This window comes from Pteropus vampyrus, unplaced genomic scaffold (genome assembly GCF_000151845.1).
Source record: "Pteropus vampyrus isolate Shadow unplaced genomic scaffold, Pvam_2.0 Scaffold6, whole genome shotgun sequence".
Classification (NCBI taxonomy): Eukaryota; Metazoa; Chordata; class Mammalia; order Chiroptera; family Pteropodidae; genus Pteropus; species Pteropus vampyrus.
The window spans coordinates 14,035,332-14,054,609 of record NW_011888787.1 but is presented as its reverse complement, the minus strand read 5'-3'; the positions used below and the strand labels follow the sequence as shown (position 1 = coordinate 14,054,609).

Genomic DNA, 19,278 nt, shown 5'->3' with positions numbered 1-19,278 from the left:
GGCCGAGACGCTCCGATTGGAGAGACTGATGCCAAGTCCGTCTGCCTGACCAGGACGGTGCCGGAGACCTGAAAGCCTCGCTGAGGAGGGGTGGGAGCGAATGAAGTGACACGTTGGGACTCCGAGGGACGACGTGTGGAATGTGCTGGGTGGAGGAGGAAAAAGGGCCCGAGAAAAGGGGTGTGTCATGCGAATGAATACGGCAGGGTGTGCCTGGCACCTCGGAGGTGCCGAGCGAAGTGCGGTGGCCTAGGCGGGCGGTCATTCCTTAGGGAACCTCCCTTGAGCGCGCGCGCTCTCTCTCTCACTCTCGGTGGCGCGGATCCACCAGACTGACACCCGCGCTCGAGAAGCCGCAGGGACTTCAAGAAATGGTAAGGCTGGCCTTGTTGAGGCCAGTACGGAGAAAGGGCGGTCCGAGGCCAGGTGGGATCCCTGTCAGAACCAGGGGTAGGTGTGTCTGTGTTGCGGGAGGGTTCTGTGTGTTGAGAAAGGGAGGGTTTTAATTAACATATTTGTTTAAAGCAACTGAACACCTCTCCCGAATGCTGGTTCAAAGGAATTAAAGAACATTAAATGTAGCAATGGTCTTGCTTACTAAACCACTTACATTTCATTACTTTGTAGTAGAACTCTGACTTTTATTATGTTCGATTACATGCAGTATTTGAAAATGGAACCAGAGGAAAGGTTTTTGTTTTGGGGATCAGTATTCACCTTTGGTAAGGATGAAATTTGGTACACTTTCTCACTCGGTGCTCTTATTCACTTTCACTGGTAAACTCAGGTTATTTCCTTTAAGGAAATTACTTCTCAATTTACATTTCTCGTCCTAACTTTCCTTCTAAATATTGATTCTGCTTCAGCAACTCAAAGTTAGTTCTTCCATTTCTCATTCCCACTACCTCTGTGTTACATCTGGCTCTTCCCTCTTCTTATTAGCACAATAGCAATGGCTTCCAAACTAGACTCAGCCGGTCCCCCGCTTCCAGTCACCCAACCTCCATACTGCTTTTTAAAGCCAGAGGTCTTATGCATTTTTTGGCCACTCTTTCCTTAGAAATATTCAGTGACTATTGGCTCCAGAATAAATTTAAAATTACTTCGCGTGTCATTTAAAACTCTTCGAAATTTGGAGCTCTCCATGGTTCCAATCAGACCAGTATGTCTCTTTAAAAAAATTTTAACTTTATTAAATTTATTGGGGTGACGTTAGTTAAAATTATATAGGTTTAAAGTGTACAAATCTGTAATACAGCATCTGTATATTGTGTTGTGTGTTCACCACCCAAAGTCAAATTTCCATCTGTCATGTATATTTGACCCCTCCTTTGCCTTTTTCTACATCCCCCTCTTTTTTAAAAAAATTATTTTATCTCACATATCCTAATTTGTAGCCAAACTGGAGTAATTATTTTGAAATATAATTTCTGACCATGCTCTACACCTGCCTGCCTTGGTCTTTGCTTACATCCTTTCTTCTTGCAAGGAATAATTGACTTCCTTACCATCTTTGTAAGAATTCTTACTCTTTAATGCCACCTCCTTCTTAAGAAGCTTTCCGAAGCCTACCATTAGTCCAAAACATTCTTTTTCTCTTGTGAGTTAGGGCTTTATAAATCTTATGATACTTGTTACATTACATACATAGTACATTTCCATTGTACTATGGTTATTTGAGAAATTTATCATTACTAGAATGTAAGCTTTTTAAAGCTTGTAACTGTATCTTTTAAATTTGTTTAGCACTTTAGTACATGAACACAGTATTAGATATATTAGACTCTTAATAAATAATTGCTACATTAAATCCTATAATGAAATAATCAAACTCTTGTAGCACTCCTAGAGGCAAGGATAAATCTTATGTTGTAGAGTAACCTTATTTCAGATTTTCAATAATTAATAATCTTATATTTGAAAGTGCTTTTCTGTTCCATGTTTTAGTAATTCATTTAATACTAGTAATAAATCTAGTTATTATCACCCCTATAGGGGAGGAAAAATAATTTTCTCTCTACTCTTTTGAGTTCTTTGCTGGGACTCCTATAATAAAAGATGGATGAATGAGAAAAATAAACAGAAGTTTATTAACATGTATACTTCTCTGGGGACAAATACTTTTCCTCTCACGTTCTAAGTTCTTCTAGTTGAGCTAATAATAAAATCAACAGAGTCAGCTAAGAGAAGAAAATCAAAATTTTAATTTATGCTCTCAGAGAATTCACATAAGTGTGATATAAGACATTTTTGGACAAAGGAGAAAAGCATGGTAGGAGTGTTGGATTTCAGAAGTGAGAGAGAGCAATTTACAGCTAGTTGAAGAAGAGTGCGCCATACGTGGCAGGAACATTCTTGCGTGGCAACTCAAACAATGGCTCAGGGTGTTTCTAGCTAATAGGCACCAGCCTTATGTCCTCTTATTTACTATTCTTAATTTACATTAGGCCAAGGCAGCATTCTAAGATTCCTTCCTGAAGCAGGTTTCTGTGTCTGATTCTCTTGGACAAGAAAGAGGTGAGGGTCAAAGGTGCTTTCTGAATCTTTTTTTCCTAATAACCACCTTAAAATCTATATCTCCTAAAGCAGCTTCAGCGTAGCAAAATTTTGGTTCCCTTCATTGCAGATCAATATGAATTGGTAGCTTAACATTAGATTTTAACCTCTAAAAAGCTATTGTATCCTAAATATTCTCCCAGAGTTCTGGAAGCCAGAAATCCAAATCAGTATCACTACGCTGATATCAGAGTGTCAGCGGGGCCATGCTTCTTCTGGAGCCTCTAGGGAAGAATCTTTTTCTTTCCTCTTCCAGTGCTGGTGGCCACCACACTTAGTTTGTGCGGGTACATTACTCCGGTCTTCAAGACCAGCATCTTCAATTCTCTCTCTGCTCCATCTTCACATTGCCCTCTCTTCTTGTGTATCTGTATTTTCCCCTTCTATTTCTTATAAGGACACTTGTGTTGGCATTTGGGGCTCATTTAGCTAATCCAGGATAATATTTCCATCTCAAGATCCTTAAGTGAATTTCACCTGCAAAATCCCCTATTCCAAATAAGATAACATGTATAGGTTTTAGGGATTAGGACATGATATTTTTCAAGACCATTATTCAGCCTACTATAATCCTCAAGCATATTTTTATGTCTGGTCATGTGCCAGGATATAGAGATGTAAAAATATATAGAATATAGGATCCTGAGACCCTGCAAAATTGTAAACTCAATTGGCTTTTTATTTCAGTCTACCACAGTATCAGGCTGTGGATTTGGGTTAAGAAATGTTGGCTTTGCACCTAAACAAGGTAAGTTGTTTTAGGGCAACAGTCATAGAAGCTTTTGATTTCTGTCCTTGGACCTTGGACTGTGAATTTGGGCCTCAGGTTCATTATTTTGTTAATCCAAGTTTCCTAACTGACTTAAAGGAAACAATGAAAACTATTTTATGCCTATTTCCAGTAAAATGTTTGTGGCAGCCATTACTTGATCAATCTTGATTACAGGTGATAATTTAAGTAATATTTCCCTTGGCTTGATGAACTCCAATGAAAAACATTAATGACCTAAATGTAGTCAGATCAGAAAACTGATTCTAGATTTCTAAAGTTATGGCACTTTTACTCTGGGACCACATTTGGTACCAACTATATCAGTTAGGTTCAATAGAGAAGCAGAATAAGGGATGTAAAATAGTAAGAAGACATTTCACAATTGTGGGAGAAGCAGGGGAAGTAAAAGTCAAAGAAGAGAGTGTTGGAAGTTTAGTGAAAGTAACTAAGCCCTTCTGAAAGACTGACATGGGTAGACAAGTCAGAGCTTTCAAAGGAATCTACGAGCCAGCCGTATCCTGCAGCCAGAGTAGGACCACACAGTGGTGCTTGTAGAAAAATTTGTAGAAACCTCTGACCTCTGCACAGCTGTCTCTTTATGTCCACAGTCAGGAGTCCAGTGGAGAGGCTGGGCCCATTGCTTCTCAGTAGGGTCAGCAGTTGGGAAGAAGAGCTGACCTAGAGCAGGGAAGAGTGGAGATAAACTGGAACCTGTCAGTACCTCTGTTTCTGTTTCACCATTCTGAACCCTGACAGACTTCTGAGAGCAATGGCTCTTGCTTCACTTCTGCCTTCCAAATCTTGTGCAGATTTTTTTAGCCAGACTATTTTTTGAATGATTTGAATACATGTCTTCCATGCTAGAGGATAAGCTCCACAGAGAAACAGATATTTGTCTCATTCATTGTGTACCCAGTGCTCATCACAGTGCCTGACTATAGTAAGTTTGTATTAAATATTGATGGCAAGTTGTGGAGAATTGTGTGGTGTCTTTACTATTTCTGCCTCCAGTCTCCTTAGTCTTGAACCTTTACTAATGATTAATGTCTGTGGACCCTACCTGGCTTTTACACTACTCTCTGTTCTTTATAGAAAACCTTTAACTTCTGCCTTTGGCTGTAAGTGGCGGGAAATGATCATAGCAGAAAGTACTAGAGCAGAAAAGCACAGAGGTGGGGAAATGGGAGGGTGAGAAGGAAGACAGTTTTACATGGCACCACACACTGAAGGGGATCTTAGAGCTATACTTCTTAGGTTATTATGTCTTTCAAATCATTGACTTTGTGTAAAGAGTTCAATAATACTGAATAATTTTTCATCTAAAATTAAAATGTAAATAGGTTTCATATTTGTGTAGTTGAAGAAATATTTGAGTACTATTTTTTTGCCTGAAAGTAGTAATGGAAATTCTGTAGATTAGAAAGAACGAGTTAAAAATTAACTTACATAAAGTAATTATCTAAAGTTACTTGATACCTTGAGGAAGAAAAGGAAGGAGGAACACTGAAAAGTTGTTTAACTTAGACTGTAATAGGAACCAGAAATGGTAAAGAATAGAATTAGTTTTTAAGTGTTATGGAACAGAAATGTACTTTTCTTTAAACACTTGGGAGTGAACTAATTTAGTTTAAGATTATTATTTCTATCATAGAAACAAAAATGATTATACTGATAGTATACATTAACTTTGACTCAAATTTATTTCACTTTTATAAAAAAATAAGATTTTTGTATTTCTACGGGATTATTATGGATTTCAACTACAACGTATGGTTGCTACTTTTTGAGAATACTATATCTACTTCTGAGACAGTCAGAAAAGAAGATATATAAATGCCGGTGTCAGAAGTAAAGCCATTTGTTATTATTAAGCATATAATTATGATGCAGGACAGGGAGAATCCCCCCAGTTGGGACTCAAGTCCTACACTGGGAGAAGCGAGTGAGGGTTCTTGACCACGCACAGGAAAGAATTCAAGTGCATGGCAGAGTTAGAGACAAAGGAAAGTTTATTAGAGAAGGAATAACCTCCACAGTGTGGTCTCCTCTCAGAGACACAGAATGAGAGAGACAGACCTTTAGTGTTCGAGGAATTCAGTTTATATGTCATTCTCAGTTTCTGTGAATCACGTTTAAAGACTTTATTTACCTATTTTCCTTCAATTGTATGGGTATGCAGCGTTAAAGGTGTGCTATCAGTCTTAGCCTTTGTTCTATAGGTTCCCCATGGTTTGGCCATAGGGAATGAATGGTTGGGTTTATTTTGTGTAGGGTACGACTGGTCTTCCTTTATTGTATAGGTAAATTGTTAGTAATCTCTGAAGTAACCTTCCTTTGTTCTGTAGGTTTACCGTGGTATGGCAGCACTTCGTAGGCTCTGAACATGGTTTAATATTTAGTTAATTTATTTCTCATGCCTCTTCTGTATATCAGTTATAGGTGGCAGTTTTAAAGTTTTGGCATCATGGGAGATGATGGAAAGAAACTTGCAGCTGAGGTCAGCATTTCCTTATGTGTTGTCTTTTTCTGTTCATTTACTTCGAAAAACCTTGAAAGGTTTGTTTTTAAACTAGTAGTAGTTTCTGACTGTTGTATAATGTGAACTTATATTTGCATACCACTTTAGAACTTTTATGTTTTCATATGTATTCTATTATGTCATTTATTTACCTTTAGTAGATTATTATACTGTACTTGGAGAGTTATTTCAGGACTAGCATTTAGAAAATGTAAATATAACTCATTTTAAAAACTGTAAGTTAGAAATTTAGCCTTTCATTTCCATAATAGGAGGAAAATTGATTTGCAGAATTTCTTAGGTACTTCGTCATTTTTTAAAATCTATAAATTTTATTACCATTTTAAAACATTGACTAAACATTTGGTGTTTTAAGACTAAGAAACCCAAAAGGTTGTTGAAATACTTTCTGTGAGAATACAAAATGGTTTAGGTACTTTATTTTCTCCTTGCTACTAAAGACCTGTGCTTTAGGGATTTCCAAAAAGCTGAAACAAGAAAAATTAGTGGCAGAATCGATAGAAAATATCACTAGATGTCTTTAGGTGGTGGGGTTATGGTTCAAATTTTACTAAAGTTTTAAATTTCTATATTTTTCTAAGAATATACTATTTTTTATAATAAATAAATATTATTTTTGAAAAACAAACTGAAACAAAGAAAAGCCATCAGAATGAAATAGTGTCATTTACTCTAGCAATCTGGAAGAGTGTGTGGGGGCTAAAAAAATAATACTTTTCCTCTGATCTTCTAAGTTCTTCTAGCTGGGTTAATAATCAAATTGACAGATTAAGAAAATCAAAATTTTAATACATGCGCATGGGAAATTCACATAGGCAAGAAAATTCCAAAGACAGCAAGGCAGCATTGGGTATATAAGACATTTTAGACAAAGGAGAAAATAGACGGGGCATGGTGTATTAGATTTCAGAAGTGAGAGTGGGCAATTTATAAGTTCTTCAGGTAGAGTGGGACATACCCGACAGGCGAATTCTTGCTGGGCAACTCAGAAACAATGGGTCTCTTCTGGTATCTAGCTAACAGTCTCCCACCTGATGTCCTCTTATTTACCATACTTAATTCAAATTAGGCTAAGCAGCATTCTGAGATTTCCTTCCTGAAGCAGTTTTCTCTGTCTTAATCTCTTGGGTAGGAAAGTGCAGAAGGGGCAAAGGTTCTTTCTGAGGCTTGTTTCTTAATAAACAGTTTAAAATCATTATCCCAAAAAGCAGCTTCAAGGTGGCAAAATTTTGGTTCCCTTCAAGTGCATTTTTCAGGTCTTAGCTGTTAAGGTGAAAGTGGAACATTCTGACTTTTCTGATCCTGCTATAAATTGGCAATCCTCTCTAAACCCATGTGGGTTCAGGGAGCTTAGTCATCAGAGTCCTTAAAGGAACGTGGACAGTAATTTGTTTGGTTCGTAAGACTTTGGCAGTAAATTGAATGCGGCTACATTCGTGAAAGAACTTAGCACAGTTTCTTATTGGTTATTGGTATGTAAGTTTCTTAAACAGGAAATTTTTGTGAAAGAATATTCTGGAAACCAGAAGAGTGGCAATATGTAAAAAGGTAAAAGAAGGAGAGTTATAAAGAGAAAAAAACGTAGGAAGGACTGAAATTAAATCTTAAACATGAAATTGTTTAAAGTTGGTTTTCAATAATAGGAAAATATTGTAGACTTTAAAATGAAGAAACAAGGTTAATTTTATAAATTGTAGAAGGGGAACATAATTATTTTGGTCAATTTCATATATATGGATTTGCTGTGCATTTATGGTTTGTATTAAGTGAAAATACTTAGTTTTACCTGTATTGTACTCCAGAATCAAACTTAGAAACACTAGTATTTTGATCTTTTTCATTTTGAGTTTATTCTGCCCTCAGTCAGAATTGTAAATTAAACTCTTTACAGGATCTAGTATGAATAATCATTTGTTTTACATAGATTTTACTTTTTAATTTTGTATTAGAAAAACAACCCAGTTCTTCCCTGCTGTATGTCTCCTTTATCTCTCATACAGAATACTTCACTTCTGACATTTCTGGTCACCAAATGTGTGGGGTTTTTTTCCCCACACCAAGCGATTTCTTACGACACCAGCTGGTATCCTACAATTCAACTCAATTTAACCTGAAGATAGCATCAGATCTCACAGGTTAAGAGCTGAGTTGAGTCCCACAGGACTGCTCCCACCCTACTTCAGATACCAGTCGCAAGTAGTAGGTCTCCAGGTTACATACAGCTTCTTTTCAACTTGGTTGCAAATGGAGGATTCCCACGACTGCCTCCTTGGGTTCGATTAATTTGCTGGAGCACCTCAGCACACAGGGAAACACCTACTTAGGTTTACCAGTTCATTAAAGGATATAACAAAGGGTATGGATGAATAGCCAGAAGAGGTACATAGGGCAAGGGGTCTGTGAGGGTCCTGAGTGCAGGAGCTTCTGTCCTTGTGGAGTTGGGGTGCATCACCCTCCAAGTGTGGATGTATTTACCTACTTGGAAGCTCTCTGAACCTCATACTATTGGGATTTTAATGGAGGCTTCATCAAGTAGGCATGCTGGATTATTAACTCCACTTTCAGCCCTTCTCCTTTCTCAAGAGAATGGAGTTAGGGGTGGGGCTGAAAATTCCAAGCTTCTAATTATGGCATGTTCTTTCTGTGACCAGCCCCCATTTAGGAGCCATCCAGTAGCCCATCCAGAGTTGCCACATTAGAACATAAGTCTCCTGTCACCCAGAAAATTACAAAGGTGTCAAGAGCAGGAGGGCAGAGACCACAATATATATTTTTTATTATCTCACAGACTTAAAATACATTGTAAGAGACTATTAAGAATTTTATTAATAATTAAGAACTGTATTAGCAAGGTGAATATATTAATGCCATATATACTTGGAAATGGAAAAGCAAAATAGTAAAATACTATATTCTGGCTTAGAATCTGACCTTTAAATTTTAATTTGAAAATAAATTAGAGCATTGCTTTTATAACAGGTACATTATGGTCTTAGCTGCACAGAATGAACAAACCATTCCTTGAAAAGATTTGAAATCATTGACATTTTCCAGGAGAATCAGATGCCTCTGCCAAATGTAGATTGCTGACAACTTGCTGTCCTTCCATACAGAGATAAAGGCTACCATGGAATTCTGCAGGTGGCATGTAATGGGAGCTAGGGAACTTGATATTTAACTATATAACCTCATCTTTCCAATTAGTATTATATCACCTTGAACAAATCATCTAACTTCTCTGTTCACTGTTTTCTTCCTTTTTAAAATGAAGAGATTGTACTAGATTATTTCTAAACTCTTCCACCTCTAAAATGCTTTACGTTAGGATTCTCTCTAATGCAGATTTACAAAAGTGACATAAATGGTTGCTAAAGAAGTCTATGTATTCTTTCCTCTAAGCTTGATCCTCTCTCTATATATGACAAAGAGATATTAAAATTTTCTCTCAAATTCAAATGAAATACTTAAGATAATTTTTTTCAATTATTGTATATATTTTTGACCATTAAAGACTTTATATTTCTGGCTGTATTGTTTGTGTTTGTGGCATATTCAGTTGGAGGTAGGAATTGCTAAATTTAGTAACTAGACTTTGTGCCTTGGTGGATAGCCTCTCTCTGTAACCATGGTACTTAGCCTAATGTAGGCACTAAATAATGATTGTTGAACCTGTTTGAATATATTATGTACTATTATAATTACGAGGTAAGGAAAGATAAAGGATCATGTATCTGAAGCATAAATGGTGGCTTGGTTTTGAGAGCTGTAAAGTGATATATTATAAACAGGGCTCATATTAATAAAATTTAGGGTGGAAGATGGAATCATGGGAAGGATAGAGTTGGAGTGAAGAACAGAGTAACAGAATGCCATTGGTATCAGTCAGAAGAAATCAGAGCCAGAATGAGGAAAGCCTGGTAAGGAATGCTGCTACTTAGTATGTCCTCAATCTTTAATTTTTTAAAATCAGTTTTGAGCTGTAATTTATATACAATAAAAGGTATTCATTTTAAATATATAGTTAATTCAGTGAGTTATGATACATGAACACAGTCATATAACCACCACACAGTCAAGATATAGAATATTTCACTGCTACCAAAAATTCCTTGCTGTCCCTTTGCAGTCAACCCCCAGCCCATAACCACAGGCAACCATTAATTTACATCTGTCACTACAGATTAGTTTTACCGTTTCTAGGATTTACTGTAAATGGATTATGTAGTATATACCTTTTTGTCTAAACTTTTTTGCTCTGTATTTTTTTGAGATTCATCGATGTTTTAGTGTATCAATATTTTTTATTGTGGAATAGCATTCAATTGCATGGATGTACCACAGTATGTTTATTCACCATTAATGGGAATTTGGGTTCTTTCCAGTTTCTGGCTGTTACAAATAAAGCTTCTATACAGGTATCGTGTGGACGTATGTTTTTAAATCTCTTGGGTATGCCTAAGATTAGGTTTCTAGGTCATATGAAAAGATTGACTTTTATTTATTATTTTGATAAACTGTCAAACAATTTTTCAAAGTGGTTGTATATTCCCATTAGCAATGTTTGAGGGGTTTTTTTTTTCCCCTCTAAATCCTCTTTAACACTTGGTAGCATCAATTTTTAAGATTTTGCCATTCTAATAGGTGTATAATATATCTCATTGTGGTTTTAATTTGTATTTTTCTAATGACTCTGATGTTGAACACCTTTTCATGTGCCTATTAGCCACTCATTTATTTATTTTTTTGGTGAAATGTCTATTAAGATCTGCCCTTTTAATATTGGATTGTTTGTCTTCTGCTTAATGTGTTGTAAGAATTCTGTATATATTCTGCATACAAGATGTATGGAAAATATTTTCTCCTATGATGTGGTTTGCTTTCTGTTAATATTACAGTACCTTTGGAAGAGCAGTTTTCAATTTTGATTATGTCTAATTTAGCCATATTTTTCTTTTATGGGTTGTGCTTTTTATATTCTAAGAAATCTTTGCCTATCTCTTTATAGCTACATTTTCTTCCTATGTTTTCTTCTTGAATATTTATAGTTTTAGCTTTTATGACAGGTCTGTGATCCATTTCTAGTTAATATTTGGTATGAGGCAGATAAGGGTAGAGATTCTTTTTTTAAAAAAATAGATGTCTCATTGTTCTAGAATTATTTATTGAAAAGACTATCCTTTCTTTTTGATAACTTTGGCAAAATCATTTGACCAAATATGTATGGATCTAGTACTGGATTGTATTCTGTTCCAGTGATCTATAGTTTTGTCTTTACGTCAATACCAGTCTTAATTACTAGAGCTTATATAGTAAGTATGGAATTTCAGTAGGTTAACCCCTTCGACTTTGTTTTTCCTTTTTAAAATTGTTTTGGTTGTCTAGGTCCTTTATATTTCCATAGAAACTTTAAAATCAGCTTGCCAATTTTTACCAAAAAAGCCTGAGGGATTTTGTTTGGGATTGCATTGAATCTTTAGATCAGTTTGAGGCAAAGGATGTGACCTGGGGTGGAGACCACACACTCCGTGTTAAGCCCTTCCTTGGAGGAGGATCTTAATGGAGCATCTCCATTCTACAACAGTTAACGGTGGTTGTGTTGTTCAGATCTTCACTTTTCTTACTTTTTTGTGTGTATTGTCTTAATTACTGAGAAAGTTAGGTTAAAGTCTCATATTACAGCTCTGGATTTATCTGTTTTTTCTTTTCTGTCAGGTTTCTGCTTTATGTATTTCGAAGCTATGTTATTAAGATATATATGCTTATAATGGCTGTATCTTCGTGAGGTATTGACTCTTATTCTGAAATACCCTTCTTTAGTTCTAGAAATAATTCTTATGTAACCTATTTTGCCTGATATTAATATAGCCCCTGCCATTTTCCCATAGTTATTTTTTTTCATGACATGTCTTTTTCCATCCTTTTACTTTAACTCATTTGTAGCTTCATATATAAAATGAGTTTCTTAGAGTTAATACTAAATTACTTTATGGAAAATATAGGAACTTTGCAGCTTTTATCATTGAGAGAAGCTAGGCGAAGGGTACCTAAGAACTCTTGTACTATTTTTTCAACTTATATGTAAGTCTAAAAGTATTTCAAGTGTGTTTATAACTGCTTGATGTTGGTGCATTTCTGCGGTAGCTTCTTTAAAATTCTTGTCTGATAATTCCAACATCTGTGTCAATTCTGTGTTATTTTCGGTTGATTGTCTTTACTCATCCTAGTTGAGATTTTTTTCACTGTTTTTTGGTATGATAAGTATATTCATTTTTGGATTGTATCATGGACATTTTGAGTGTTATAGGACCTTGGTTTTTACTTAAATATTCTATCTTAGTAGACAGTCACTGGGGAGGGAAGAAGGTACTACTGCCTCTTTGCTGACATTCACCTTTCTTAGGGCAGGAATGATAGACCCGGCTCTGCCTCTGTAGTCTTTGTGGCTGCAGCTCCTGGTGGGAGGGCTGGGGGGCTGCCGCCTCTACTCTCAGTGCAGGGTCAGCAAGGCTCCATCCCACAGATTACACAGCACTCAATTGTGAGGGTTCCATCAGCCGGGCTGCTGTCTCCCTATTCCTTTGGTTAGAGACAGTGGATTTCTCTTGGGGCATTTTTTGTTGCTGATCTACACCTGTTGGTGGTTCCAGGTTGTAAACTGCTGTAGCACCCAAGGTGAGATACATAGATGGCAAAAAAGTCTCCAGAGAATTTATTGCTGGGTCGTAAACTCAGAATCTGAGGTCTCTAGCCAGTTTGTCTTATTTTTTTTCCCCATCTTTCAGAGTCTTCTCATAGTTGCTTTTGTCTTTGGTTCAAAGTTCATAGTTGTAATTAGGATGTACTTACTCCGTCTCATCTAGGACCTGACATTACTTATTGGCTTATATTATATTAGTTTCCGTATTTTCTAATTTTGTTTATTTGCCCTGTTTATTTTGTTTTTCAGGCAGATGAAGATAAAACAATGTCTGCCAACCTAAAATACCTTTCCTTGGGAATTTTGGTCTTTCAGACTACCAGTTTGGTTCTGACAATGCGTTATTCTAGGACTTTAAAAGAGGAGGGACCTCGTTATCTATCTTCTACAGCAGTGGTTGTTGCTGAACTTTTGAAGATAATGGCCTGCATTTTATTAGTCTACAAAGACAGCAGTAGGTATCTAGGTTTTGTTATTGTAATTTATTTTGTCATTGCAATTTGTTTGTTTTGTGTTAGATATGACACATTTAATATAGGTAACTATACATTCTTGAACACGACTGTATTATCTAATGCCCTAGTATTAAAGAACATTTCAATATTTTTCATTTTATATTATGACAGCTTTAGTCTAGTAATAAAAGCATTTATTTAATCTATATCATTATTTGTGTCTTCTGGTTAAACTGTATATTTAAAACATAGTTTCTTGCATTTATAATAATTTGAGAATAAGTGCAAACTCTGTAATTCTGTGACTGTTAGAAATTTAGAGAAGTCATAGTTACTTACTAAAGTCAAGGCCTTTTATTTCTGCATTGGTTAGTCCAGCAGTGACTAATTTGATATTCTTTTTTTAAGAAAAAACTTTATACGCTATATAATTCATTGATTTTAGTGTAAAATTCAATGGTTTTTTTGATATATTACATTATTAATTTTTAGAAGTTGCATATACACATGAATACAAATGTGAATTTGCCACTTTAACCATTTTTAAGAGTATAGTTCAGTGGCATTGTATAAACAAAGTTGTACAACCATCAGCACTATGTATTTCTAAAATTTTTCGTCACCCCAGACAGAAACTCTGTAACAATTCGTCAGTGACTCCCATGGTACTTTACCTTCAGCCCTTGGAAAACTCTGATCTGCTTTCTGTCTCTATGAATTGGCCTATTTTAGATATTTCATGTAAGTTAGATCATACAATATTTCTCTTTTTGTCTGGCATATTTTATTTAGTATAATGTTTTCAAGATTTATACACATTGTAACATGTATCAGAACTTTATTCCTTTTTATGGCTAAATAATATTTCATTGTGTGTGTGTGTGTATATAGCTATATATATAACATTTTATCCGTTCATGTGTTGATGGACATTTGTGTTGTTTCGATCTTTTGGCTGCAATGAACAATGAATGATGCTGCAGTAGACGTACAAATCTCCATTCAAGTCCTTACTTTCATTTCTTCTGAGTGTATAATTTGGAGTGGAAATGCTGTGTCATAAGGCAGTTCTATGTTTAACTTTTCGCAGAACCACCAAACTTTTTTTGCATAGCAACTGCACCATTTTATTCCCACCAGCAATGTTCCAGTTTCTCCACATCTTCACCAACACTTGTTTTTTTTAAAATTATAGCCATTCTAATAAGTGTGAAGTAGTATCTCATTGTGGTTTTGATTTGCATTTCCCTAATGACTAATGATGTTGAGCATCTTTTCATGTGCATATTGGCTATTTGTATATCTTTAGGGAAAAGTCTGTTCTCTATTTTTAAATTGGGTTGTTTGTACATTTGGTGTACTTTTGAAACTATCAAAAAAGTATTAGCCAGTGTGGCTGGAGCATATGAATCTGGAAGGAGAATGGAACAAAGAGAGATTGAATTGGTATTCAGAAAAGACAACGCAGGATAGCCTTGTAGGCTACAAATTTCACTGTAGAAGCAAAGAGAAATTGTTTAAAATTTGGTCTGTTTTGCACACACACACAAAAATATGATAACTGTATTGACAGGAAAGGAGTTGGCAAGAAGAGGTGCAAGAAATCATGTTTGAAGCTGTTGCACGAGTCCAGGCAAGAAGATGATGGTGGCTTAGACTATGTTGTTAGAGAAGAGAGAATGATTATGAGGTGTCTTTTTGAGGTACAGCTACGTGACTTGCTAGTAGATTAGGTGTATAAAGTTCAGGGAAATGGAAAATCCAGGTCAAAGATAATTCCTAAGTTTTTAGATTAAATTGCTGGATGAATGGGTACTGCAATGAATGATATATGGAAGACAGATTTTGGGAGAAATTGAGGCTTTTCTTTGGGCCATGTTAAATTTGAGATACCTATAAGGCAAGCAAATCGAGATGTAAAATAGAATATGTGAATATGGAGCTAAGGATTTGTGAGCTTATATATTGCTTTGAAGGCAAGGATTGACTTTACTCTAAACTAACATTCCCAACGTTTAGAGGTCAGATTGAGAAGGAAGAATCAGCAAAAGAAGACTGAAGGAGTTATCAGTGAGATGGAAAGAAAACAAAAACATGAAAAGGTAATAGGAAAGCAGAGAAAATGGTGTATTTGCTGCTAAAGTCTAGATGAATAAAAAAAGTAGCCACTCATTTAGTATTGTGGAACTAAAGGTATCCTTGACACGAGTAGTTGGCTTTGAGAGAGACAATAAAACCAACTTTCAGCGAACCAAATAGAAACACCCTGCACAAAAGTTAATTCTAGGTGGATTAATTGACATTTAGAAAAACAAAACTTGAGAACTTCTGGTCAAGATGTCAGAGGTGAGGATAGAGATTTCGATTAACTCTAGACTTTGTTAAGTATGCATGTTAAAATATAAGAGTAAAAACTTTATTATGACTTTGGTACCATGAATGATTTCAAAAAAGATACAAAAATACAAATAAACCATGAAGGAAAGAAATAATTAATTTGGGTACATTAAAATGAGAAATGTTTGTATATCGAATCAAGTGCGAAAACAAGCCACAGATTGAAAAAAGATATTTTTATCACATGTAACCACACAAAATTAATACAGATTATACAAAGAACTCCTCCAACTCAATAAGAAAAAGACTAGCAGCTTAACAGAAAAGGGGACAAAAGATATAAATAGGCAATTCACAGAATAGGAAACCTGAATAGCCAATAAATATATAAAAAGATGCTCACCCTCATAGCAATTAGAGAAATCAGATTAAAACCAACAAGACTCAATTATACTACCCTCAGCTTGGCAAAGATAAATCTAATGATACCAGGAATTGGCAGGAACATGAAACAAGACCTTCCCTAAACTGATGGTAAGAAAATTATGTGATAGCATTGGTTATTTAAAAATTTAATTACAACATTTTTAAATGAACTAATAATATTTTAGATTTTCTTCTGCTAAAACTAAGAAAAAAATCTTTAGGTAATTTTATTTTAGTTACATAATTTTTTACTATTCCTTAGAGTAAGGAAAGGATTAATATCAGATAGCACTCTTTAAAAATATTTTCATTTTAAAAAGTTTTCAGAATCCAAGTTTTCAAGGTTTATGATAGAAGAGAAAATCATTGTTAAAATATCATTGTTGGTGAAGTGGTAGAATGCTCCTTTCTTTAGGGGTTAATGTATATCTAAGATTTTTGGACATTTTTTATGATGGATACTGTAGGTTGGTTAGCTCAAAGTCCATTTCCAACACCTTCCTCCCTTTCTTGTTTCTAATGTGGAGGACATAAAAGGAAAAACTCAATTTCCCAGCTCCCTTGCAGCACGGGTTAGCTATGCAACATGAGAGGAAAGAAGATGCCTTCTAGGCCACTGCTTTCCCCTCTTCTTGCTGCCTAAAACAAGAACCAGAGGTGAAACAATTATTTAGTGACCTTATTGCAACAGTCATGTAGACGGTAGATGAAAAGCATGAAGGTAAAAAGTGTGTGTGTGTGTGTGTGTGTGAGAAGGTCCTTGATGTGATCACTGAGCTGTTATAGCAGCTTTGTACTTGGATTCGTATTCAAGACAAATCCCTATGGGGTTGGGCCAGGTTGGATGGGTTTTCCGTTGTTTGCAGCCAAATTCACTCTTTAACTGATTTATTTTCTTTTTATAATGAAAGTCTTCACAATTATTAATTGGCATGAATGGCCGATAACAAAATAGAATGCACAAAATACCAGTTTCTATAATGTTGCTATAAGGATACTTGGTTGACAAATTAACACTTTGAGCTTTTGGTTTTAAATACTTATTGTATATATGTAAATACGTATATATATAATCAATTTGATTGTATTTAACAATGAAAGAATACAAGGATAATGCTCTTCTTAATATACCAATACTTAACTTTTGAAAAATTAGCACTATTAAAACTATATTTTAGACCTAAAGTATCTTAACATGTAGCCGATTTTCCTTTTTTGACAGCTGAGAAAACTGAGGCCTTGAGAGAGGGTATGTAACTTATTCAAAGTTACTTAATTACTGATTTTGCCCATTTCCTGTTTTTTCTAGAATGTAGTCTAAGAGCACTGAATCGAACACTACATGATGAAATTCTTAATAAACCTATGGAAACACTTAAACTTGCTATTCCATCAGGGATATACACTCTTCAGAATAATTTACTCTATGTGGCATTGTCAAATCTAGATGCAGCTACTTATCAGGTACTTAAAATACATTTCTAGTAGTCTTTTAAGAAACGAGCCAACAAGCAATAATATTAGCCGTTTTCTTTTTCAGGTCACATATCAGTTGAAAATTCTTACGACGGCACTATTTTCTGTGTCTATGCTTAGTAAAAAATTAGGTGTGTACCAGTGGCTCTCCCTAGTAATTTTGATGACAGGAGTTGCTTTTGTACAGGTAACTATTCAAAATAAGTATACCTTATTTTTATCACAGTTTCAAAACCTTATTTATTGCGCATGGAAAATATGGCTCTATTATTTATTGAAACATGCTTATTCTCACAAATGACAGATTTTTTGAGGGCTTTCTTCGAGCAAGGTATTGTAACCGATATAAAAAATACATATTAATTAAAGTATCTGACATAAAGAAATGAACGATCAAGTTGGGGAAATATGACACTGCATATAAAACAAAGCTGATTTTTACTGGATATCTGGAACATCTGAGATTATTAATCACTCCCTTCTTCTGTCAGCTTTCCTGATACTATTGTTTCCTGGTTCTTCTTCCATCTTTTTAATGATTCCTTATCGGTTTCCTTCTTGGAGTTGTCTTCCTCAATACTCCTTTTAGATATTGGGTTGCTGATAGGCTTGTAATTTCTCTTAAATTATGTCCTTATTGTTGGAGATTTCACCCATTCTTGAGGTTTGCATTAACACTTTATGCCAATGGCTCCTTAGACTGTGTCAGCAGCTCTGGTCCTCACCTATAGTTCCAGATTTGTATATCTAAAAGCCTGTTGCACATCTTTGTTTGGTTTTTCAATAGACATTATAAATTCAACATATTCAAAACTAAACTTTACCTTTTCCTCATCTAACCTGTACTTGTTTCTATTTTTTCCAGTCATTTTTACTCAGCCTATTAGTTGTCCTAGTCTCTTTCTTCTGCCTGTACATTCAATCAGTTACTAAGACCTTACCGATTTTGCTGTCTAAAACTTCTTGATTCTGTCTTCTCTGTCTCTATTCTGTCCTTCCCCAGTTCATGCCTTCTTTGTTTCTCACATGATCTTTTACCACAGTCTTACCCATCCCCCCTAATTCAGCCTCCATGTAGTCACCATTGTGGTCTATCTAAAAACAAATCCAATCATGTCAATTTCCTGCCATTCAGCAAACAGCCCTCCATCACTTCCCCCAGTGTATAGTATATATATCGTGAATAAATATTTTTAATATTTATTTTAAATGGGTGTGAAAAAATATAACTGGCATATCAAACCCATATTTTCATCGATATTACTTAAAATAAGCTAAAGTAGCTATTGCATTTTAAAAAGTGAGATATTTAAAATTAAAATATCAAGTAATCATTCAGGTGGAACACAGATTTTTAACAAAAAACATGACAATAGGCAAATAACTGGTGCCAGGAACACTGATATGCAGAGTAAAGCCCCAAATGGTTAGCATGATCCCTCCCATAAGGCCCTTCTATGATGCACCAACAGCTCCAGACCCATTTTTGCTGCTCCATACTTCACACTCTGAATTTCTACAGCTGAAGTGCTTATAGAGGCTGTTTTGTGTACCTGTGCATTTATTCAATCTCTATAATTTTTAGGGTTTTTTTTTGAAATTATAAGTTGTAAAAGTAATATCACTGTGGGGGAAAAAATAAAACAATTCCAGGGTTGTCTTTCAAAAGCTCTCCTCTGGAATATCCAAGAATGGTATTGGTTGCATTTTTATCTTTAGGTCTTAGAGTGGGCTCTAAATATGCAGTTCGCATAATATTATAGTTGTTAAACTTCAATTTTGTTTTTCTTTTTGTTCAGTGGCCCTCAGATTCCCAAGAGCTTGATTCTAAGGAACTTTCGGCTGGCTCTCAATTTGTAGGCCTCATGGCAGTTCTCACAGCATGTTTTTCAAGTGGCTTTGCTGGAGTTTACTTTGAGAAAATTTTAAAAGAAACCAAACAATCGGTGTGGATAAGAAATATTCAACTTGGTAAATATAAAATATTTTCTAATGTTATTTTTTAAAGTGATTATATTTT

The 19,278-nt window shown here is 35.2% G+C and overlaps 1 protein-coding gene across 3 annotated transcripts in view; it reads left to right on the top strand.

Annotated features, from left to right (window-relative positions):
- Positions 1-49: 49 nt before the first annotated feature.
- The window catches only part of SLC35A3 (solute carrier family 35 member A3), a 29,177-nt gene continuing 9,948 nt past the window's right edge, over positions 50-19,278 (top strand). Inside the window, exons 1-5 of one of the 3 annotated variants that reach the window (XM_011368458.2) lie at positions 50-180; positions 12,814-13,018; positions 17,092-17,246; positions 17,323-17,445; positions 19,058-19,229. In XM_011368458.2, coding sequence (XP_011366760.1) covers positions 12,832-13,018; positions 17,092-17,246; positions 17,323-17,445; positions 19,058-19,229 — 637 coding nt within the window. In that variant the 5' untranslated portion in view covers positions 50-180; positions 12,814-12,831. Of the gene's footprint in view, positions 375-12,811; positions 13,019-17,091; positions 17,247-17,322; positions 17,446-19,057; positions 19,230-19,278 lie in introns of all 3 variants that reach the window. The other 2 variants (XM_011368449.2, XM_023536323.1) reach the window with 2 other exon arrangements.